At 40.8% G+C, this 25,350-nt stretch overlaps 1 protein-coding gene and 3 non-coding genes across 5 annotated transcripts; 1 reads left to right on the plus strand and 3 right to left on the minus strand.

The window, feature by feature from the left end:
* Window positions 1-2,863: 2,863 nt before the first annotated feature.
* trnae-uuc lies at window positions 2,864-2,935 on the minus strand. Its single transcript has one exon. It is a non-coding gene; the product is annotated as a tRNA-Glu (tRNA).
* A 216-nt stretch (window positions 2,936-3,151) lies between these two features.
* Window positions 3,152-3,223, plus strand: trnae-uuc. The gene has a single exon. It is a non-coding gene; the product is annotated as a tRNA-Glu (tRNA).
* A 792-nt stretch (window positions 3,224-4,015) lies between these two features.
* Window positions 4,016-4,087, minus strand: trnae-uuc. Its single transcript has one exon. It is a non-coding gene; the product is annotated as a tRNA-Glu (tRNA).
* Window positions 4,088-8,943: 4,856 nt separating this feature from the next.
* LOC103179298 (GDNF-inducible zinc finger protein 1-like) lies at window positions 8,944-21,667 on the minus strand. Of its 2 annotated transcripts, none has more exons than XM_007894509.2 (6): window positions 20,849-21,667; window positions 15,121-16,089; window positions 14,032-14,126; window positions 12,690-12,857; window positions 12,191-12,348; window positions 8,944-10,750 (listed from the first exon to the last, which is right to left on the minus strand). In XM_007894509.2, the coding sequence occupies exons 1-6, from the start codon at window positions 21,661-21,663 to the stop codon at window positions 10,571-10,573; spliced, it is 2,385 nt and encodes a 794-aa protein (XP_007892700.2). In that variant the 5' UTR covers window positions 21,664-21,667; the 3' UTR covers window positions 8,944-10,570. The 2 variants fall into 2 exon arrangements, with proteins under 2 accessions (XP_007892700.2, XP_007892702.1); XM_007894511.2 differs by having other exon boundaries at window positions 20,854-20,899.
* Window positions 21,668-25,350: the final 3,683 nt, after the last annotated feature.

The following is a 25,350-nucleotide window of genomic DNA, read 5'->3' on the forward strand; positions in this document are numbered from 1 at the left end:
TCAGTTTGCATTTAAATACATAAACAACAACAAGATTACATTTGTATAGCGCCTTTCACGTCAGGAGGACATCCTAAGACGCTGGACAGTACAGCATTTCAGACCCGAGCTGGGGTCGGTGGGGGGGTGACCAATGGCATGGTCGAAGAGGAGGGTTTTGAGACAGGACTTTAACGAGGCTAAGGAGGGGGCGAGGCAGAGTGATTGGGGGATGGAGTTCCAGAGGTTGGGGGCAGAGTGGCTGAAGGCTCTCCGGACAATGGTGGGGCAGGTAGGACAGGGGACATGGAGCAGACTGGAGCCGGCTGAGCGGAGGGAGCGGACAGGTTGGTAGGGGTTTAAGAGGTCTCAGAGGTAGGGTGGGGCGAGACTATTGAGGGAGTAAGCGGAAAGGCCGAGGGGGGACCGGGAGATGAGAGCTACACCACCACCACGGCGATTAGGCCACGGTGTTTGATGAAAGGTTTAACCTGGAGATGTGTCCTCAGCTGGTGGGAAGGTGTCACCTGGGGTGACCTAGATTTCAGTGAGGGTGAGGATGTCCATATTTTCCTCGACAGGGAGGTCATGGATTGTGAGGGACTTGTTTGTTAATGAGCGGACATTATGCAAACCGATGCGGAGGGGACAGTTAGTCGTGGAAATGAGGGGGTGAGGGGATGGGCAGACGGGTTGGATAGGGATGGGGGTGAGGGAGAAAAGGTTCGCTCATGTGGGTGAGGGCCAGTGGGCCTTGCGGCGAAAGCGGGGGAATGGGCAGTCAGGGTGGGTGCTGTAGGACAGCTGACGGCGTCTGCCACGGTGGGCACGATGGAGAATGTGAAGGGAGGAGCAGAGGGAGGCAGTGGGGGAGTCGAGGAGGGATAGAAGTCGGGGCAGGCGGAGAGAGAGGAGGGTTGAGCGGGAGTAGTGGAGGGAAGGGGACGGGGTCGGGAACAACTTGGGGAGCAGCTCGGGTCAATTGCGGCATCCAATGTGCGCACGCTGAGACTCTGAGCGGACAGGAGTGTTCAGCGAGCCATGGTTATCCCGCTGGGCTGGTGAGGCTCAGTGAGGAGATGGGGTCAGTGATGTCTTCCCAGTGAGTCCTGGCCTCAAGAAGAGACGGGCGGAACGACGTCACGCGGCAGCCGGTTGTTGATTAGCTGAGCCCTCAGAGAGTCCGGGATGGTGGCGCGGGCGCTGTTGGTGTGGACCAGCCGAGGCGATGGGACCCTCGTGAATCCCGCTGCACCGCACCGGGCGGTCTCGGGCCCCGCACTGGGTCTTGTCGCCGCTCGGGTGTCGAACTCCTCACCGGGGAAGTCCTCAGACCTCGAGTCAGCCTCGCTTCAGGTCCCGCTCGCCACTGAGCCCCTCCAGGTGCCGGCTCCAACCGCATCCCAGGTCCCGCTGGATGTTGAGCCGCTAAGACATTGAGCCATGAGTCCTGCCAGAGGCGCCGAGTCCCAGCCTCACTTCGCCCCCCTCGTGCCCCGATCCTGAGTTGGTCGCCACTGTCTCCGATTCCGCTCCAGGCTCCCCGGCCGCGGGAGACCTTGACCTCGGCCCCCAGGGCTCCTGACGCCCCAGCTTGAGTCTGGAAGACCCACAGCCGACCCCGTGCGCCTCAATGTCCACGAGCGCCTCGCGAACCCAGCCTCCTGACCTTCGCCATTTGATAAAACAAAAAACAATTTATAGTAAGATCCTGTGAAATGCTTTGAGATGTTTTGACGAAGTGCCTTATATCTTCGAAACATCTCAAAGCACTTCACAGAATATACTGTAAAGAAAATTGACTATATTTTGTGGGCGAAACGCATCAGCCCCAATTGTGCACAGCAGAGTCCCACCAATAGTCATCAATTGAGTGACCAAATTATTATTTAAAATTTGTTTTTAAGGGATTGTTACCCTCGGAAAAGCAATCCACCAATCGACTATCAACGAGTTTCCTACTTCACTATTAGGTAAACAGAGGTGTGTGGTGACTTGCCTATCATTTTTGCATTGCACACCCAAACTCAAACTCTTACTTGTGAGGTGAGTGCTCTATCAGGACTCCACAAGTAGAAATTGTACAATAGTAGAAATTGTCCAAATTGTATCAGACACTTCTTGCACTCTCCAAAACACATTGTTGCGAGTTCCCTTTGAAACCAGTCACCTGTTCAATTCCTAAAATGGGAGCACTAGATATGGCATGTTTACTGCAAAGAAGTAGCATGTTCATATGTCTCTGTAAATTAAATTTGTGAAGGCACCCTAGCAAAAATTGGGATCGAAAAGATTTTGATGTTTTTCCTTGGATTTTTATTAAAATTGTTCTGTTACGAATTTTAAATGGTCACAATTTAAATTCACATTTCTGAATTGCCCAGATTATTTTAACCTATCTTCTCAGCAGCAAATTTGCACACATTTACAGTTCTGTTGGGTGACGGACTTTTGAATCAGAAAATGTTCCCAATGTTTCAGCACTGATTGCATGGACTCCACTAGGTGGCAATCTGTTCATTCAGATGTGATGTATATTGCTGACATTACATATCTCAGTTTTCTTAGATCAGGGCGGTCCAACCTTTCGGCTGCTAAGGGCCGGATGCCAGATTTGAGAAACGTCTGTGGGCTACAAAAGCAATATTTTTGTATTTCCGTTTCTGAAACATAACATTTACACAGCGCCTTTTTCACGCTGGAAGGATGTGTCAAAGCACTCGACAGTTCTGGCTAGGCACCATAGGCATGAAAAGTACAAGGATTTCGCTCCCATCGTGCAGAGATGAGTTTTTCCTTCATTTTTTGATCCGAAGCAGTCAAGTATCAATATTATGACTGTTTCTAGATATTGATTTGGGTTTACAGTTTTAAAAGACAAATGTTCCCATACCGGGAGTCGAACCCGGGCCGCCTGGGTGAAAACCAGGAATCCTAACCGCTAGACCATATGGGAGCTGGGAGACTCAATGGCACACCAGCTGGATCAACCATTATAGGAAACTGGATAAATATCTAAAAAGGATTAAAAGGATTGCTCTTAAAGCCATCACAGCACAAGGGCCAAATGGCCTTCTTCTGTGCCTTAAATTTCTATGGTTTCAGAGCAAGGCTGAAGTATTACCAGTGAAACATCCAGTTAAGTTGTTACGTATCAAGCTACTCTCCCAGCTCCCATATGGTCTAGCGGTTAGGATTCCTGGTTTTCACCCAGGCGGCCCGGGTTCAACTCCCGGTATGGGAACTTTTTGGAGTGGGATGGTCTATGGGTAGGGATTCTACCCACTCCAGTCACGTTCCTTCATCACCTCCAGGCTCGACTATACAAACCCCCACCTTGTCGGCCTTCCCAACTTCTCCCTCCACAGACTGCAGATAAACAGGAACTCTGCAGCCCGTGTCCTCTCCCGCACCAAACTTCGTGACCCCATCTCCCTCATTCTCGCCCGACTCCATTGGCTCCCTATCCTTCAGAGGATCCAGTTCAAGATCCTGGTCCTTACCTACAAAGCCCTCCATGGCCTCGCCCCACCCTACCTCTGCGATCTCCTAAACCCCTACCAACCCGCCCACTCCCTCTGCTCAGCCAGCTCTGGCCTGCTCCACGTCCCCCGACCCACCCGCCCCACCACTGACGGGAGAGCCTTCAGCCACTCTGCTCCCAACCTCTGGAATTTCATCCCCCAGTCACTCCGCCTCGCCCCCTACTTAGCCTCCTTCAAGTCCCCCCTCAAAACCCTCCTTTTCGACCATGCAATCGGTCACTCCCCTTCTCCTCCCCTGACCCCAGCTTGGGTCTGAAAGGCTGTACACTGCCCAGCGCCTTGGGACGTCCTCCTGACGTGAAAGGCGCTATACAAATGTAATCTTGTTGTTGTTTAAAGAGGACAATTCATGCGTATGAAGAGTACAAGAATTTCCCTCCCGTTGTGCAGAGATGAGGTTTTCCTTCATTTTTTGATCCAAAGCAGTCAATTATCAACATTGTGACTGTTTCCAGATATTAATTTGTGTTTATAGTTTTAGGAGACAAAAATTCCCATACCGGGAGTCGAACCCGGGCCGCCTGGGTGAAAACCAGGAATCCTAACCGCTAGACCATATGGGAGCTGGGAGATTCAACAGCACATGAGCTATATCAACCCTTACAGCAAGGCTGAACTATTACATAGTAATTGGATCATCCAGTTCAGCTCCTATTTATCAATAAGATCCAACACCTCTTTGGTTTCAGACGTCAGTCTTTCCTTTTGAAAATAATTCTCTCCTTCATTTCTCATCTTTATAAATCTCAAACCATTACATGATGTTACAATCAACATTATGAATTAACTTACAGAGTTCACAATATTTATAATCGTAATAATAATGCAGCAACCAGTTGTGCACAGCAATGTCCCACAAGCAGCCATAGAGTGAGGGACCAATGTTTTTAATGTGAGGGTTTGTCGACCAGGACCCTGGAGAAAACTTCCTTCTTTTTTCGAATTGCGACATGGAATCTTTAACATCCACCTGAACAGGCAGGTGGAACTTCGGTTTAACGTATCCTCTGAAGGACGGCACCTCTGACAACGCAACACACTCCTTGCACTGTTTTGTTGGAGTTTCATCTTGGACTATATGAATCCAAGCCCCGCGTGGGGCTTGAAGCCACAATCAGGCTCATGTATAATGCCTTAAGCACCCTGGAATACTGACTGTACAAGCTGAATATCGACCCTGTCCTCAGCTTAGTGGAGTCCTGTCGCATATTAGTTAAGGCATTCACCTCGCAAACGGGAGGACTGGGGTTAAATTCCTGGGCAGGGTGAAATCTTAGGCAAGTTTTCTTACTCCACATGCCCCTGTTTACCTAGCAGTAAGTAATAACCAGTTGTTAGTCGTTTGGCAGATTGTTTTTTCAAGGGTAATATTCTCTCCCCCAATCCACAAGTATTTGTGGGACACTGCGTATGCAATTGGCTGAGTTTCTCCCATAAAATCTAGTCAATTCGCTTTACAGTATATTCTGCAAAGCGCTTTGAAACATCTTGAAGATATGATAAGGCGCTATATCAAAATGCAATCATTATTATTACTACAATGTCAAGCTGTTTCTTAGTGTTTAAGAACTCTCAATATATTTTCCTGCAAATCTGAAACTGGATCCATTTTTTTCTTTAGGCTGTCAGATTGGCACAAAGATAGAGGTAGTGATTAGATGCCACTTCTTCCCATAACTCCAGAACTCCATATCCTGCATTTTCTCCCACACTCTTCCCCAGCAGATTGACTTTAAATTCCTCATCATTACCCTCAAATCCCTCCATAGCCATCCATCATCCTGCTTCTGCAATCCCTGCCCTCTCCCTTCTCTCCACTGACTCTGGCCTTCTTCATATTCCTCACTCACTCAGCCCCACCAACACAGGTGATTTGTCAGCCACTTTTTCCCACACTCTAGCCATTAGTTTCAAACCATTAGAAACACAGACTTACATGTAGAATTAGACTGTTGTGCAAGGTTCTACAATGGAAAGGTTTGCAGAGCTAAATTTGTTTTGATTGGGAAAAAAATCCAGATCTAAGAAGGATTAGAGGCAATAGATGATATAGATAATATAGAAGCATACAGATGTATAACTGATATGAGCATAGATGTATCATAATAATGTTAACAGCAATAATAATCCTTACATTTGGTACACTACCTTGCGCAGCAGAAGGTGCCAAAGTGCTTCACAGGATATCTTCTATAGTGGAATGATTGTATTTTGTGGACGAACGTGGCAGCCAATGCCCACAAACAGCAATGGATGATTAATTTGGGTGATTGTTGGTGAGGACACCAGGGAAAACTCCTCTTTTTGAATAATCCCATGGGACCTTTGATATCCACTTGAATAATACCTAATCCCTAATCCAAAGAATTACACTTGCAAAAATGCAGTACTGCTTTGGAGTGTCATTTTAGACAAAGTGGAGCTTGAACCCATAACCTCAGGCGAGAGTACTACCAACTGAGCCAATCTGACACGCAAAGTTAATTTAGATAGATATAAATGAATAGATACTACAGATGTGTAGACTATCTGGATTTATAGATGGAAGACTTTTTGGCTAGTAACCTGCAAAAGGAAAACAGATACATTTAAAATGAAAGATTCAAGTGGGACTAGAAGCGATTAGATTATTTTGAAAAAAAGGCAATACTACAGATGCTGGAAATCTGAAATAAAAACAGAAGTTGATGGGAACACTCAGAAGGTCAGGCAGCATCTATTGAGAGAAAAGTGAGTAAACATTTCACGTCGATGACCTTTGTCAGAACTGATTAGATTATTTCCTTTCAAGATTAGTGAATATAGTATATGGAAGACTGATAACAAAAACAGTTAATGGTGCATTTATTAACTTCTTAAAGAAACAAAGTACATAATAAATAAATAATAATAATAAAAGTACATAAGTGTCTGATTTAAAACAGCAATGGAGAATGTAAGAGTGTAGACTGAAATTAACAAATATTCAATTTGTCACAATGATTTCTGTATACTGTTGGGGATGTGGACTTCGTAGAAATGGGGACCCACAAGTTTCCTGATAACTTGTTTGATCACAAGTTGGTCACCTAGTTGTCATTTTCTCAAGTGGAGAATAAACAAAACATCAAATCTTTGGTTTCAGAATATCAGTGCAGAACTTTCTCTCAGGTGAAAGGCTCATGAAGCCTAGTGCTGAAATCAGCCTATCAGCCCCATCCTCACCTGGCTCCCTATCCCAGAGAGTTCAAGATCCTCATCCTCACTTTTAAATTCCTCCACGGTCTTGCCCCATTGTATTTTTGTGACCTTGTAAAATCCTACCATCTCACCTGCTTCCTCCCTCACAGGCACTGGCCTGCTTCACATCCCGATCTACTCGCCCCAACATCAACTGTTGTGGTTCCAGCCTTTCTGTACTTCTCTCTGGAACTCCAACAGCAGCAACAACAACTTGCACTTATATAGCACCCTCCATGTAGGGTAGCGTCTCAGAGCGATTGACTCCATCGCGGAGTTCTTTCACCTTGCTCCTTCCCTTGCTTCATTCAAGGCCCTTCTCAAACCCTTCCTCTTTGGCCACAACTTCAGTCATCACCCCCCAACCCCCTTGGCTCCCTCACCTCCCAAATCCAACCTCCAGCTTGGGTTCAAACCCTTTGTACAGAGCTTTTGGACATCCTTCTGATGTGATAGACACAATATAAATGCATGTTTATATAAATGTTTGTTGGATATAGTTGGGTAAGTGGGTTTAAGTTGTTTTGGGTAAGTTTTAGGTGTCTGTAGTGTTAGAATTTACACTTTTTGTATAATGTTAGAATCATAATAGATGTTGCGAATGGGTTAACTTTTAAGTTAAGTGTGTTGCGGGCAGCTGGACTGAAACTCCCTGCACGTACACGAGATAACGGACCGTCTCAAGGACAGTGTGTTTGTGTGCTGAGGCACGTACACCCCATGAGATGTTCACGTGAACCCAGCATGATTTTGGCCAGGTGATCTAATGTCCGCACCATGATTGGATGGACACAAGCTTAAGACACCGTGCCAGACCAAGATCGGCGCGCGCCCAGGACAGTACCTACCGTGGATGGAAGACTGACACCTAGAAGACAGAAGTAGACGACCACGAGGAGGAATTACGCGGTAGTATTGTTCTGTTAGTAAATTGATTGATTGTGCTTACTTGCCCACGCCCATCGGGAACTTGGACGGATCCTGGAGTTTAATAAACACTACTCTGGTTGCAAACAGTGGTTGTGTTTGATTGGAACTCGAAAAGAAGATTTTACTTTCCAACAGTAGTACCAGGCTCGAATAGATTGCTTTGTTTTCACTCCATGCTTTTTGTTCTTAATATAACCGTCTCCATCTCCATTTCTCTACTGAAGTAGGCATTGCTATATTGCAAGTTTGCTTGCTGGCATTGCACCAGGCTGGGGTGAGGAATTCACTGCATGAAATAACAAGCACATTGTGACCTAAACATTTGCTATACCGTGAGTGAAACTTTACTTACTTAATTGAATGATTCAATTATCTCTTTCTTAGGTCACTGTTGCATATGGAATTCTGGTGATCAGTATTGCTGGTGGATGCTTATATGTCTTCTGTAACATAACTTGCTTTCATCACATCCAGCTTGACAATGTTAGTGCCCTGTTCGCCAGACTCCCAGCTCCTCCCTACACAGAGTGCAGACTATCTAGATCTATCAGCTCCCCATCCTCCAGCAAATCAAGTTCAAGATCTTCGGTTACCTTCAGATCTCTCCAGTTTAGCTCCACTCTACCTCCAACCCTACTGACCAGGCCACTCCATTCGCACACATGGCTGCTTTATGACCTCTACAACCTGCAGGAGGGCTTTCAGCCAGTTAAGCCCCACACTCTGCAACTCGACCCAAAGTCCCTGTGAACTCGCTTCCTCCCTCACCTTGTTCAACTTCCAGCTCAAGACATACTTCTTTGACTGCGCTTTCAGTTATCTTTCTGCTCCTCACCCACTCCGGCTCCAACCCCCAGCGTGGGTGCTCAGCCAGCAATGTTAAGTACTTGAGATGTCCTCCTAATGTGAAAGGCGCTATGCATTTATATTTGTAATTTGCAAATGTAAATTGTATAACTCAAAAAACTGGAGCAAGAATTTTTTTTTTAAAATGCTATATGTTTGAAATAAAACACATTTTAATGTTTAGTGGTCTTACTATTACTGCAATAGATCAATTATCATGTGTTTAGAAAATCTATTGCATTGCAAAATTGTCACTTTAATATATCTATTAACAAATCTGAGGCAGGTCGAACATACGTGACAATGTATTAATTACAATTAATGTCTCAGCAGTAGCAAATTTTATACCAAAGCTGATATTTAGTACACAGACGTAAAAGTAAATGGGGGGAAACTACACAAATAAATAATTTATATGATATAATACACTTGTAACATTTAATGTAAGACATTACAACATAGTAACATGATGAGTGACAGAAAACGCATCTTAGTTGCATTAAATGCAGAGCATATATATATATATATATATGAGTCCACAATACTGTATATTGAACATACATGAGACACTGATTAGAACACAAATTACCAGTTAAAGTAGCGACTTCCACCTTGTATAATACCTCCCAGCTTTGAAAACACCAACTATCAAATTTCCAGACATCTCCAAACCATATCAAAGCTATTTTAAATTTTAAATGAGTTTTAACTGGACTTAATGTTCCATTTTGATCAAATAAAAGAATATTAATCTCCAAGTTTATAAAATTTGAATCGTTTACAATATTGCACTGTAGTTTAAGATAATAGACATAAGGCATATATTGATGCAATTCTCAAGTGGTCTTTAAAAGTTTTTGAAATTCTTGAACACATGACTAAACATTTCAGGAGTTAATTATTACAGCAATCATTAAATGTCTTAAAATACATGTTTAAGAATCCAAGGATACAAACAGAAGCAAATGCTCATCTCCACATACAATGTGTTACGAATTACACTTCTTTAGTAGTAAAATAAATAAACTTTAAGGTACATTGAGGCTATCATTTCTAAGATTTGAAACAAATGTATAGCTACAATTTAGAACCTTATATTTTGTGATCTATTTAAAGCAAATCCATTATACAAATTTAACACACAGGTGCAATTCTACTTTCTGCCACAACAAAGCAGATTTTCTCTCTATTAGTGCTTCCAGGTAAGTTAAAGTACATTAAACAAAACAATGATTTTTGTATATTGAATAAAAGTATTATTTCTGTAATACTGTATTAGTGGCAAGCCCTAATATAACACCAGGGAATTTTTTTTAAAAAAACTTTAAAGCTAAGGAAATATGTCTAAAATAGATCACCTCATTATGCACTATGTTGCACTAGTACCAAATTAACCTGATAGATTTACATGTTTCAAATAGTTTGTTGATTAAATAACTATAATAAAATTTTCCTGGTGCAGCACATCTCAAAATTGTAGTGTACTTGTTAATGGTTGTGCAATTTTCTAAATGGTACATATATAGTTGGTTTGATTTAGAACTGTACAAAAGAGACAACCACTTTGTAGAGTCTTCATCATTCTTCAAATCAGATATCCTCTACACTGCACCATTGGCTTGAGGTCCATGCCAGCAATAGAATGCTTTTGAAGCTCTCATACCCAGCGTCTGACAGAGTGCGTAAGAAAAGCCTCATCCATCACTGTTCACCTTGTTTTAATGCTGCTCTGGCTTTGGAATGAGTAGTGAATCTTTATTGAACTAGAGGACAGGTTCTACACTTGTCTATAGTTTTTGGAATTTACAGATGGACTTAGTCTTTGTCACAAAGGCGTATAAATAATGAAAACTATTCTCTAAATCTGATCCAAAGACCCAACATTGTCTTACATGCCATATGAGATTCATGAGGGTGTTGCTTGAGGTCATATCAAAACAGAGGTGATCATATCTGTGGCTTTCCCAATATTTTGGTGCTTGTGCAGATCATAATCAACAGTAGACAATACATATCATGCCTGTCGTAACTACCTCTATCAGTAGCATTGGTCAGTGCCCTGGTTGCATGCCTTCCACTGATGGTTCATTGCGAACATTTATCCAACTTACAGGTACAGGATTATCGGAGAGGCACACATCTGCTAAAGTTTCAATTTTTGACCAATTATGATCTTTCTTTGAGGTAAGATCAATCAAGTAGGATCGCCAGTGAGCATTCCTGTCGTGAACCTACAAATTCAAAACACAATGTTCAGAAAGGTGAGTCAATAATTAACTTTATGTAACAGTTCATTTATCTACAGTTTACTATTGAACCATCAATTCAATCAATTCATTTTCGGAAGTGCTCAGCATGAAAAGACAAAAGGAGACATACCCGATTAACCTTCTATTTAGCACAGAAATCATTTTGTCATGCTGTAGTACTTACTAATTTCAATTGGTATCTACCCTTATGTTAGACTAATATTAACCACATGCTTCTCTAGTTTATTTTTGAACAAGTTCATCAAAAGTGCATCAACTGCTTGGAATTTGTTCTACATATCCACGTTTAACAAAAATTAAGTGCAGTATTTACATGTGGGAATAGCATAAAATAGTATAATTTAAAATGTCATCCAATTTTAAAATTACAATTTTCTGTATATCCCTCAACTGCTTCGCTCCACCATCAGTGGCCACATTTTCATTGACTAGTCCCCAAACCTCTGGAACTCCCTGCCTCAATGCCTCCCCACCTTACCCTCTCTTTGCCTGTCTTCCGATCACACCTGAACTTTCCTCTTCAACTGTGCCTACGGCCCTTTCTTCCTGGCTCAGTGCCAAACTGGTCATTGTTCAACCCAGATGCTACCCTGCATGAAGGCCCGTATATGTTGTTGTAAAGTTTACACTTAAACCTATGTTGGTCAATAAGGTAGTATTTAGATGAGTGTTTCTCAAAAACCTTAAGCTTAATTGCTGTCCAAATATAAATTTAGAAGATGCTTGTAATACTAGACTGGGTTCAATAGTAAATAATTTTACTTCGTAACATTTGAGATGAATTTTTCAACATCTTAATAAATTCAGTGTTCTCAGCAAGCAATTGCCCTCCTGCTTTGTCAGCTGAATATTTAAATGCAATGTACTGTTATTGTTGATTAATCTTAAATTCCTGATCTCACTGTGGTTGCTAGGTAACCTTTGACCAATTTTGTGCTATTGTTTGTATAAATGTCAACAATATGGATTCATTTTATTACAATAAACTACAGAGGTTATTTGATTAGCTAAAATCAGACAAAAATGCAAAACTCTGATATCCCAACCTTGAGGAAATGAATTTTTAGCTAGATCAGCATCAGCCTTTCCACTTACAACATGAAGGGTCAGAACTATATTGTTGAAATGACTCCTTGTTTCGATGTAGACATTGAAAGGTACGACGGCTTGTGCAGTGTCCACTACATTAATTACATAGAATAGGAGGCTTAGGAAGTGGGTTGGCTCTACTGAAATTCAGTCTTAAGAGGAAGTGACTGCCCAAACAAATATATTCTCTATTAAGCACAGTCAATGAAGATGCTGATCCACTTAACCCCGAGTGTTACGAGATATTTCCAAGGTTTCCTTTAAACAAATAAGCATCTATTGCTTCAGCATTCACAATACGGAAGCTCTTACCGATACGTGTCTTCTCAAAGTGGACATATCTGTGAAGGTCCGCTCACAAGCCTTGCACTTATAAGGCTTCTCCCCAGTGTGAATACGCTGGTGACGCCGCAGTGCCCCCTGCTGGGTAAAATCTTTTCCACACTGTTCACAGAAATATGGACGTGTTTCTGTGGAGAATAAGATTAAAATAATTAAATGTAGACTACACAGAAAGAAAATCATTCTTATTTTCATGCTTATTTCCCTCCTCCCCCAAGAAAAACAGGATTCTTTCAGAATATAAAGTCTTTGTATAAGTTACGTAGGCATTTTGGAAAACAAATGTTTCCCCCACAAAATAATCAATCCACTTTACAATATATTCTGTGAAGTACTTTGAGAATTCTCAACAATGTGATAAGACGCTATATTAAATGAATAGGTGATTATCATTATAACAGAAAGCATTTAGGACCGCACAATGAAATAGAGGTCCACCAGATCATTTACCTCTGGGTTTGCTACACACCTGCATGGATATTTCTGTGTTGAGCGAAAGAGGCTCTTAAGCCAAAACTCTTTCCACATACGTTACACTTATAAGGTTTGGCTCCCATGTGACATCGCTTGTGACACTTCAAATACTCATTGGTAGCAAAATGTTTCCCACACACATCACACCCAAAAAGGCGTTCACCTGTAAGATAAACCCAACATTATTATTGTTATCACTTAAAGGGTTTCTGAGGTAATTACTATAAGGATTTGTTGCAGAAAAAGGAACTGATCAGTATTTGATATCAAAATGAAGTAACTGGACAACACTGAGAGGATGATTATTCCTGTTCTGAAATGGATCTGAGGATCCCATCCATGTTATTTAACTAAATTAGAAATCAATACCCTGAGACTTTGTGATCCTTTTGGAGTATAAATATCTCTGGGATTAATTCATCTAGGGGCAGATATTGCTTGCTATTGACTAGCATTTTTTTCCTTGCAGTATTAGATTGTGCTTTTGCACAGCTCACTACTATTCTGCATGGAAGGTGCTGTAATATTGGCTCCACTGAACTAAGAAGAGATGAGTTAATGATGGAATTCAAAGCTTCACAATCTGTACATGTCAGATCATGTGAATTTTGTGATATGTGACAGCTCTGATCAAATGAAAAACAAATGGAAAGGGACTTCTTTAAAAATAAAATTTCAATAAAAAACTGATTAAAATAACTACTGTATAGTAAAACTGGATGGTGGTCAGAAAGTGAGATCAGTCATTTGGCACATAGTGCACAGGTGGTGACGTCAGAGGTGACTGACAAACCAGAAGTGGTCTGGCAACCAGTCCCCATTATAGTGGCAATTCTGAGTTTGTGGACACAATTCCCCCACATTATAACATGGTCGGCCTGTCTCATCTTGCTTTTGTAACTTGAACATTTCGACAATTGTATGAAAAAATAAAATGGAACATTAACATTTTCAATGTTTCATAAAGTATTTATCCAAGTGTTAAATAACAGCTTTACAGAAAATGTATTCTATCTAGAAGATTAAAAACCTCAAGAAACTGGTCAGTGGTTAAATGTTGCAATCAAACCTGACACAACATTCATCTCCCAAGTCTGCATGTTGCAGAAGAAAATAAATTACTATGAAAATTGATTGGGTACTATCGAGTGGATATAAATTATTAACCTTGAAATCAGAATAGACTAATCATCAGCCCGACTGTAACAACTCCATACATTTATGTGACACCATTTTCTTATGAAGAGATGGAGAGCCTTGAATACTCTTCAGTTACTCACATATGACAACTTTTCACAAAGTTAAAAAATAGTTTGGGCAGACTGACTGTTTCTTACCAGTGTGTGTCCTCTTATGACCATTTAGTTTAGCTTTATCAGTAAAACAGGCTCCACAGTCCTCACAAACATAGGGTTTTTCTCCAGTGTGTGACCTGAAATGAATGCAAAACCAGTCCAAATTTTAGAACCTTGGTTCAGATGATACTATCACTATTTCCATATCAATAGATAATTAAAAAAAAACACCAAAAATAAATCAAGATTATGGACAATTTATGGACAAATAATTCTAAATATTAAGAGTAATCAAAATAGATAATGTAAAAACCATTATCTAAGTAAGATAATGTTAATCACTTAGTTTAAAAGTATATAAAATAAGAATATCATGCCAAAAAAACTTTTTTTTAAGGATTACTGTGTAGAAGTTTAGGCACGTGGCTCACAATCCTGTGGTTAGTTTCAGAACTGTCCGTGTTACATAGAAATGCGAGTAGTTAAGTGGCCGTGACACTACCCCGGGAGAGGATACTATATAAATGCAAGTTGTTGTTGTAGTACTTTTGGTTCTCACAGTTTGTTAAATGATGGAAACAATTAATGGGCAGTCACTCCAGAAAACAGGCTGCCAATTCTAATTGCTACTGATACAAATGTGGAGAATGCAAATGCTCAGCTATCCTTTCAGCAGAAGAGATTTGATTAAGTGACAACATCCTTACCGAGCCTGCTCACCCTTCCTCTCACCAGGAGAGGCTGAGTACAGATTCTACTCACCCATCCTCTCACCCACCCATCTGTGTTGGCCAACAAAACAAATATTTCTTGATTGAATATTTCCTGATTTATGGCATAAATCTATGCTATTTTGTTATTTCTATTATTATTTTGTTGGCCACCACTGGTGTAGATAATACTCACTCATCCTCTCACCGGGAGAGACAATCTCTGGACCCTACTCACTCAGCCACTCACCAGGGAAGGCTGTGTAGAAAGCCCTCTCACTATGGTAGGATGTATATAAAGTTCTCTCACCAGGGGAGGTTGTGCATAGACTCTGCTCACTCCTATCAGAAGTAGAAGTCAGAGCCTACAAGTTAGAAATAAAGTAGGTGAAAATAATTAAACTCAATATAAGTAGGTGACCTTGTGTGAATTTTCAATTGTGAAGGCTGGGCAAATCGAGAGTGGCAAATGGAACATTCATAAGGCTTTTCTCCAGTGTGTGTCCGCATGTGAAACACAAGAGCTGTTCTTGAGCTCAGAATCTTGCCACAAACCGAGCACAGGGGACGTTTTATACGGCCCTCATGCTTCCGAGCGTAGTGAGTTCGTACATCTCTTTTTCTCTTAAAAGTTGCATTGCACAGAGTACAAGCAAAGTGCCTTTCATCGCTGTGAACACAAGCACAATGCTCTTTCCAACTGTTTTGTGTGGCAAAGGCCTTGCCACAGATGTCACAGTGATAGACTTTCCCTGGTAAGGACTGGTGAACATCTTTGCAGTGAATCACGTAATCTTTTCTGGAATCAAATTCGTGATCACATTTGTCACACTTAATGATGTGATTAGATTTGCGTGATCTTCCTCTTTTACTTGACGTCTTTGGTTCAAAGTCCTCATCAGAATAATTTGGTTCACGATCTTGGTCATTCGCATCGTCTTCATCTTTATAATTACTGTCGTCCTCATTATCTGTGCTGTTGTTTTCATCATCGTCCACCTCATACTCTGCATCGTCATCATCATCTTCATTGTTTTCAAAATCTTCCTCCTCTCCACTATCCTCTTTGTGCTTAACATGATTGTCTTCATTATTCAGTGGACTATTTTGTGCATTCTCAGTCTCTTTACCCTTCTCTTCTTCCACTTCATTGCTATTTCTGCACCCCATATCTGTATCAGACGTACTTTGTTGCTCCTCTTCATCACATGTTTCTTTATTATCACTTACATCCATGACCAAGTCATTATCCTCTGATCTATCCCAAGTCTCCTTGGTACGACCGGCATCCATGACAAAACCAGCCACGTCGTCTGATTTATCTACTTGGGGCACTACTTTCCAATACATAAATGGTTGTTTCTTTTCTTGACCAGATTCATGAATCTTCCTACAAAAGAAGAATGAATTCAATTAGAAGTTTCATTTTGTTTGTAATTCAAAAATGAAATGGTTTCCCTATGCCCATTTATGTTTATTATAACTAATAAGTCAGTGATTTGGATCAACTAAATTTATGTAACATAAATTTACATTAATTGAGCCATTTGAGAGGAGTTCAGAGAGCTGTTTAAAATTATGAAAGGGTTCATTAAGGTGGACAGAAATAGAGGTGGAACGTGTACATGTATAATCATATAATTATACAGCACAGCCTATCGTGTCTGTGCTGGTTGGCTCTTTCAAAAAAGCTATCCAAATCAATCCCACTCCCCCACGCTCTCTCTATAACCCTGCAAACTTGTCCTCCCCAAGTAATTATCTTTAAAAGTTGTTATTGAATCGGCTTCCACCACCCTTTCAGGCAATGCTTTCCAGATCCGAACAACTCACTGTCATTAATGTGTAATGATTGCAGCAGAATAAACAGTTAACCTAAGGTTCTGTCTGCCCGGTCAGGTGGACATTAAAGATCCCATAGCTATTCAAAAGGACAAGGGAGGTTCTACCCTATCCTGGCCAACAATCTTCCAGATACAAAAACTGTTCATTCACTTCATGGTTGCTTGTAGAACCTTGCTGTGTAAAATAAATCACTGGTCACTACACATTTCCATGAACTCTGTGAAATGTTTTAACCTGATATGGTGCTAATGCAATCATTATTATTGGAGCATCCTCTTGTGGAACAAGAAGCCATTTATAAGTATATATGATCTTTGATAAGAAATCTACAAGAGAAACAGAAGTCTGACTAATTAAAATACTTGAACTGTGCCATTTATAGCATGTGGTAATGACACCATCATACCATTAATACTTTCAGACGTGCAAGGATTAGATTCTGATGTGTATCAAAATCAGCCGCTAGAGTCCTGAATGACCCAATTGCACTGCAATGTGAAAATAAGGAGCTTTTATACAATATTTCATGGATTGAAAGTCTATGGACTTAATCTATGGATTTTTATGTCCCATTCAACTGAATTGCTACAGGACAGTGATTAGTAGGTGCAATGTGCATTCACGGCACATAGAATGCATCATCTCAAATATTTAATAAGGAATTCATTTCAAATGTCATTTGGTTGGCTTATATTTACTTGGCTCATATTACTAGAATTACAGCTTGTACAGCACCGAAACAGCTTCCAGGACTGTTTCTTTATCTTACCATCCTTTGAAAAAGTTCCACCTAAACACTTTTTAGAACTGCTAGTTGCTATCTTATATGTATGCCTCCTTGTTATGAACTCATCAATAAGTGGAAACAGTCTATTTATGTCTACTTATCAAACCCTTTCCCAATTTTAGATGTTACCGCAGGAAGTACATATTTATACCTAACTCGATATTCATTTGAAATGGGATTCTTAAATAGTGACTTTTTCAAGTTAAATTTAAGTCAGTGTAGCCATTCTTGTACAGGGGAATAGAGGTCCTTCAGTCCAATAAGACATTCAAAAATAACTAATTTCTATAATATTGTGCTTCGGGCACTTTGCAAAGATTAATGTAAACTAAAATAATGAGTTTTTGCCACTTGAGGTTCTGAGTGAACTGTATAAAAACAGTAATAGTCAAGGGTTTGCACCCAATCTGGAATTTGATTTATTATACAGAGGGTGGTGGTGGAGGTGAAGGGGAAGATGACCAAAGGCATGGTCAAAGAGGAAGGTTTTGAAATGGACCTTGAAGGAGACAATTGAGGGGCAAGATGATGGGACTCTGGGATGGAGTTCCTGAAAGTGGGGGCAGACAAGCTGAATGCCTGACCATTGATGGTAGGCCAGGCAGGATGGGGGATGTGAAGCAGGCAAGTACCTGCCAAGCGGAGGGAAGGAGTGGGTTGGTAGGGTTTAAGAAGTTCACAGAGGTAGGGTGTGACAAGACTGTGGAGGGATTTAAAAGTGAACACGAGAATCTTAAACTCTGGGGGATGGGGAGCCAGTGGAGCCAGATGAGGATGGAGGCGCTAGACTCAGAAGTGGAGATGGGAGGGGGTGGCAGTAGCAAGAGGCAGCAGCACGGATCTTTTCGATTAGCAAATCCATCAACTCAGTGCATTTGGAGTTGGAGAGGATGGGCAAGGCATGGAAAGGTGGGTAAAGCTGGTTTGTGGTGAGGAATAGCCTGACGTTGTACTTGGCCTCCAGGTTGAACATGGAGTAGGACGATTTAGCTGCGACAAGGGCGGAGCAGTACGTTTTGATTCAGTCTAGCCAAATCCGGTGGTGATCCATTAGTGGAATCCTGCAGCCTACTGGTTAGAGTACTTGCCTCGCAAGCGAGGACCTGGGTTTGGTTCCCGGCAGGGCGAAACGTTAGTTTAGTTGCTCCACATGCCTCTGTTTACCTAGCAGTAAGTAGGAACCCGGTTGTTTGTTGATTGGGGTATCGCTTTTCAGGTGGGTAATAATCACTTCAAAAATAGAATTCACATTTTTTTTAGCTGCACGTCCCCCACCCCACCTGGTCACTCAATCATCAACTGTTTGTGGAACACTGCTGTGTGTAATTGGCTGCCACAATTCACTTTACAGTATATTCTGTGAAGCACTTTGAGATGTCTCGAAGACATTATAAGGTGCTATATTAAATGCAAGAATTATTATTAAGTTGTATTTGAGCCAGGTGCAGTCAGAGGCACGCACCTGTGACTTGAGGGAGCAGAGGTGGCTGGCGTACAGGCGGACTTGCAAGAATAGTACAAGGCAGTGCGGGACGTGATGAAGGCAGGATGTTAAGGATATTAGTGTGAGAGTTATGAAGGAGGTAGAGTCGTTGTAGGAAGAGGGCAGGAGTCTGGACAATTCAAATTTACTTCACATGTTCCTCGGAATCCCTTCCCCCAAAAATGTCTCCACTGTGGCCACTTCCAAATCTAGTACATTCAACAATCAACTGGTAAAGTAAAAGTCATATAAGTCATATCACTCAGGACCATAACATTAATATGACTTGCATGAAATCCGAGTTGCAGGGAAACTGTATAAATTGTATAAAATCTGATTCAATCAATAATCTGCACTGTGCATATGTATTTCAATGAAGCCGATAAGTTCGCTTGCAGTATCGTCAATACAGTAAGTGCGCATGTGGTACTGTGATTCGTTACTGCAGCTAGCAAGTGCACATGCAGTGACAGATTACATTTCCTGTGCTCAATGCGTCAACCCGCTGCCACGTGCACAGTTACCAGCAAGCACTGGAATCACAATGAATCGCAGGCAATAAAGTTATTCTGCGCATGTGTGGACAGATCAAGACTATGTTTCCTGCGATTCAATGCAGTTGGCCAGTAAGTGCGCATGTGTTGACGGGTCAGGATCATTTCCCGCGATTCAATGCAACCGGTAAGTGTAACAGTAATAAGGATAGGGGATAGTAGAGTGGGAGTTAGGAGATGATTCGTATAAGTAGTACAAAGATTTTGATAGGAAACTGACTCGGGTGAATGTACGACTTAGGCCATTATACGATTTACAAAAATAAAAGCTATGCAAGTTTTACTGTAACTCATCTTTAAAATAACTACTACAATATTTACTATGTCACAAAATTATTTGGCACAGTACTGTTTCCACAGTGCACATCAATCCAATACAATTCACATATGGAAAACATACATAAAAATTAATGGTATATTGGCTTGTCTCGATATCAACGTTCACACTGGGAAGACTTTTAATTATCCTCTCTTCCATATTAGAATTAATGAGGCTTTCATGCTCTCCACAGATGTCGCATTTTGTGCCCTCCACAGGTATCCTAGTTTACACACATCAAACTGTGGTATAACGAGATACATAATTATCTTCTTTCAAGAATGAAAACACAATTTTTAATCAAGTCCAATTGTAAAAACAGTCATTGACTCAAATCTAATGTGAATGTGGTTAAGAAAGACAATTTCTGGTTAAAATTATCAATTTAATTTGCCAGCCAATACGTATTTTTTTCTCCTTTCCAGTCTCAGAATCAAATTTAAGAACTTTTAAAAAAAACTTTTCTCTATTTATTTGACGTTTCCAACTGACCTCTGCAACTAACCATACGTATTGCATAAGGAGATAACAGTATAGGTTACTTGCCAAAATACAAGGCAAATAGTGGTCACATGAGGCAGGATCAAACATATCAAACGTATGGCAATAGAACCACTGGACAGCAGGACCTTATACTGTAAACACCATTGACCTGTCAACATAATATAAATAAAACATAAACTAGAATATTACATAGCAGTATGTGTTGAAGGTTTGTAAAAACTAGTCCAAGAAACCTCTAACATCTTAAAGCATAATCCCATATGCATATCTTGGCTTTGAAAAGTTTGTAACTTGCTCGGGCTGCTTTATTTATAAATATACTGAACTTAGTGTTGTTTATTTCACGAGTGCTACCAATGCTGATTAAATATTATTGAGTCTTGCTGAAAGGTTCGACCATATTACAGGGTCTTCAATTCTCCAGATTCCAATGAGAAATCTCTGAATTTTAAACAATGAAGACTGTGGAGAAATGGATGCATTACCTAACACCTCCTGAATTTTTTTTCTACCAGGATTTAGAATACTATGATAATTCTTGACACTAATCTCCTTTACAAAATCATGCAATTTGGATTATGTTTTTTCATAATACAGTACAAGGAAGTAAACCTTTTGAAAAAGTCAAACAATGAGATGCTCACAATTATATAATACCTTACGTGAGTGTTGTAGGCAGACCGCTGAGCAAAGCTCGCTGGACAATATTGGCATTTGTATGGCTTTTCTCCTGTGTGTGTTCTGATGTGAACTGTCAGTCCACACTTGGAACTAATAATTTTGTCACAATAAGGGCACGTTTGTGGAGTCCTTTTCTTCTCATGCACTCTCCTGACATGATCATTAATATCTTTTTGGCGCTTAAATCGTTTGTCACATAAAGAGCAGGCAAAGGGGCGCTCACTGTTGTGAACGGTCAGTCTGTGCTGCCTTAGATTCTGGTGATTGGAAAAGAGCTGAGAACACATGTTGCAGCTGTACTTCACTACAATAGTAATGCCGTGCTCGGTGCTCATGTGAGTTTGATATGGTTTCAAAAATTGAAATGTCTGATGACACTTGTCACACATGTAACTCTGAGGACTGCGTTTAGAAATATTCCTGGTTGATCTTTTCAACTCATTACTATCTGAACCTTCAGGCTCCTCATGCATTCCATCTTCTTCTTCCTCCAGATGTAATTTCTTGATCACTATTCGTGTTTCTGGGGAATCTGTCTGGTTCGTTTGACCTGATGTACATTCATCATTTGGGCTAAACTCATCAGCAGTATCACTTTCTACCTCATTCACGTCCGTGCAGCGGCCAGTTGATTTGACCGATCCTATGCTTAGGTCAACAACAGCAATCGATTCTGTGACCTCTTTCATGTTCCCCCGCTGTATGCAGCACTCTCGTTGTGGCTGGCTAGTTTCAAAGGCCTTCTTTTTGGGTACTTTGTCCCAAAGTCTATTTTTTATTGGTGCAGTCATTATCCTAGACAAACTCCCCATCTCCAAATCATCGAGATACTGTTCTGTGTATTCCAATCAGTTTCTGATTTACCAGCAAGCTGGCACTCTTGGTAAGCATGCCCTTTCACATCAGGACTTTGTCTCAAAAGCTTTATCTTCAGATGTTCACAAGCTTCCACAAGATCCTTACACTCTAGTCTTTCAGCAACTTCTTGCATTCGATATACTTTCTGGGGCTCAATCTCCATTTTTGCTGTGTAGACAAATTCCAAAAAGGAGGTGAAATCCTCAGTGTAGACATCCTGCAAAGTGACTGTGGTTTTCTTTTTATCAGAAAGCTCGTCACTTAGGAAAATTTCCCTGAAGTAATTGCTAGACGCAGCGAGAACGGCTCTGTGAGCAGCAAACTCTTCTTGAACCCCAAGGTGCTCAGTATGGACAGTCACATCACACAGATGACCAAACTGATAGAAAGAGTGCAGTGCACAAAGAAGATTCGAAGCAGCAGCTTTCCATTCCATCATAACTTTGGGTGGATCCATCCTTTTGGAACAGGAAGAGAAAAATAAAATGAAACATGGGACATTTAAATAAATTACCACATTGTTAAAATGGGGTGGGGAGAGAGAGACGATGTTTCTAAATGAAATCTTCATCCCAGGGATAATTCCAATGTTCCACGATCCAGTAATTACTATTTTTAAAGTCTAAAGAATGGGTAATATTCCTTAAGAGATGATTATCAGAAATTTCCCTGCTCATTCCATAATGCCCACAATCCATTCTCCTTCCCCAATTGAGAAATGATGCTAGAATCGACTCGGTCGCCATCCATGATGGTTGTAACCAGAAACTTTAAGATCCAACTACTTGTACTAATATAGCATCTTTCATGTCGAAAAATGTCTTGGAAGTGCTTCACAATGACAGAGTAGATAACAGAATGTAACAGGAGCAATAAAAGCAATTTACAAGTGCCTGCTACTCTGATTTTCCCCAACCATGGGTTGCTTCCTGTAACAGAATGATGGAATTAGAACCTCAATGTGGGGAAACCCTCAGTACATGCGTGGGGGGGGGGGGGTTGCCCTCTTATTTTCTCCCCTTAACTCCTCTTCTGATGACAGCAGAACAAATTGGGATACAATTCCATGAGCAGAAACAGCCCTCAAGTATCTCACCCAAATGACTACTCTTCTTGAAAGATGCTAGTTTGTCTTCTGAGTGACCACAACAGCCAAGTTTCAGTCTATTTGTAACTGAATGTTTACAGATGTTAACTTCCCAGAGATCACTAGACAGTTATTGAGAGCAGGAATCCCAGATGACTTTCCCCTCTTTAGTCTCGGATGATACGGCCAATTGTAACACCCAAAACAACAATTTGCATTTATACAGTGTCCTTCACACGGGGTAACGTCCCAGAACGTTGACCAATGGCAGACTTTGTCACTGATCTTGGAGAAAAGGGAGGTGACCAAAGGCATAGTCAAAGAGGAAAGTCTTTAGATGTGATTTGAAGACAGGTAAAGAGAGGGAAGGCAGTGGTATTGACAGAGAGTTCCATAGGTTTGGGCTGTTGTAGCTGAAGCACAGCCGCAGATGGTGAATCGCACAGGTCGGGGGAAGATGGCTGAGATTAGATCACGTATCAAAGGATTGAATTTAGGAGATCTGTTGTTTGCATGCTATTTATTCAGCCACTGACCCAAGGGGCAGTCTAGCCAGAAATATTTGTTTTAAAATGCGTCTGTGGTCAAGATAAATAACTAAGTATCTATGGTCAAGATAAGCAACAAACTATAACATAATGGGGCAAGAGCAGTCAAAGAGGAACAAGTAGATGAGTAGAATACAACATTAGAATAACTTTTTTCTAAAAATGTAATTTTAATGTGCCTTCAGCCCTCCTGAGAAATACATTTTTCTTAAATAATTAGGGCACTGATCTATTGACTTACTAGGTCCTGTCTCATTCTATGTGGACTCAAGGTCCAACAGTGATACACAGCACAGTGTGTTTAGGAAGTCAGTTGTATAACATGTCATTTCAGTCCTCAGGCTGCAATCTATTTAGCTCATTCACATCACAAAATGACAGCCCCGATGGGGCACGAGTTCTATTTTACACTTAATTTAAATCAGAATTCAAAGATATTTTAATATACTTCAAATTGGCCAATTCTTTGCAGGAGGATTACATTATTAGCAATTCTACCAACAAGACTGGAGTCCTGTAGCTCAGTGGTTAGAGCACTCGCTTTGCAAGCGAGAGACCTGAGTTCAATTCCAGGCAGAGGGCGAAACGTTGGACACGTTTCCTTACTCCACACAGAGCCTAATAATAATCCCTCCAAAACCAAAAACAATAATAAATTGGTCATTTTCAATCTACGACTGTTTGTGGGACACTGCTGTGCGCAATTGGCTGCCGCGTTCGCCCACAAATATACTGTCAATTCACTTTACAGTGTGTTCTGTGAAGCACTTTGGGACGTCCTCCTGACATGAAAAGCGCTATATCAAATGCAAGGATTAGGATTATTAAGACTGAGTTAAATATAGCTAAATAGAAACATTAGCATTTACCTTGTTATTAGAATATATGAACCAGCAACTTTGAAATCAGGAGTGTTTTAATGCATAATAATGGTTCTGGACCAGCATCCCACAATTATTATTTTTCAAATTTTGGTCTTTTTAGAGGGGTTCCCAAAAAATTACAAAACAAAAATTGGGCTGAATTGGGACCTTGTTCAAGGTCCATCTCAAGACCTTCCTCTTTCACCTCGCATTTGGCCATCTTTCCCCTCCTAACCTCCATCCTCCAAGTCCCACACATAGAATCAGTGCCAAGCCAGTATAGTTTGGGATGCTCTCTTGATGTGAAAGGCACTAAATTTGCATTGTACTATATAAGAAATGACAAAGATACTAAAAAAGTTACCATTTCTTCCCCTAAAACATTATTTTAATCTTTTATTTCTCTGTGCTTTTACTCATTTTAATTTGGTACCATAGCTACCATTCAATTCACTTTTCTATCTAATTTTGGCATTACCTCCCACTATTTTTCTGACTTGTTTCTTTTTAGTGTTATTTTCTCAATATTAAAGATAAACATGCAGATAAAGTATGAAACAAAAATAGATCACATCGTAACTACCAAATTAAAGAAACTGAACTTGAAACAAAGGGCAGACAGAAAATCTGTTTTTGCTTTCATGTGCACTTTAGTAATAATTTAGTTCTATTTGGGGTTTCTAGCTATGAATCACTTGATGCAGTACTTGTGATCCAGATAGCTTCTCTGGAGGCTCAGTTACAGTTGTAGTGTCCGAAGCTTATTTTCTTCTCTTCATAGAATATTGTTATATTTTGTTTGGAATTTCCTTGGGGATACAGTTATGAGTCTGATGTGACCTTCACATGGGGTTAAACAAACTTTTAATAGTTCTCCTGACATGAAAAATGCTATATAAATACAATCTGTTGTTGTTGAGTATAGGGGAGCTGCAAGTCGCATACAAAGCATTGTGCATTATCACATGGTTATACCATCAGGCCACAGAAATTTCTGAAGATGTTTCATGGGAAACTCCCTGCTCGCCGGACTTCCCAACTCTTCCCTCCATACTATACCAACCTGCAGCTTCTCTACTTGACAAGCCTTACCCACCAGCGGCAGTCGGACCTTCAGCCTTT

Source organism: Callorhinchus milii, unplaced genomic scaffold (assembly GCF_018977255.1).
Source record: "Callorhinchus milii isolate IMCB2004 unplaced genomic scaffold, IMCB_Cmil_1.0 Scaffold3, whole genome shotgun sequence".
In the NCBI taxonomy this organism is placed as follows: Eukaryota; Metazoa; Chordata; class Chondrichthyes; order Chimaeriformes; family Callorhinchidae; genus Callorhinchus; species Callorhinchus milii.

Bases quoted from the DNA above. Each gene is read 5' to 3' on its own strand.
- LOC103179298 (XM_007894509.2), bottom strand. From the start codon at position 21,663: ATGACTGCACCAATAAAAAATAGACTTTGGGACAAAGTACCCAAAAAG. The intron at 12,349-12,689 runs GTGTGTAGCAAA...TATTCTCCACAG, and splicing joins ACACAGAAATATCCATGCAG to AAACACGTCCATATTTCTGT. The intron at 10,751-12,190 runs GTAAGAGCTTCC...TTGAATTTGTAG, and splicing joins CTTTGAGAAGACACGTATCG to GTTCACGACAGGAATGCTCA.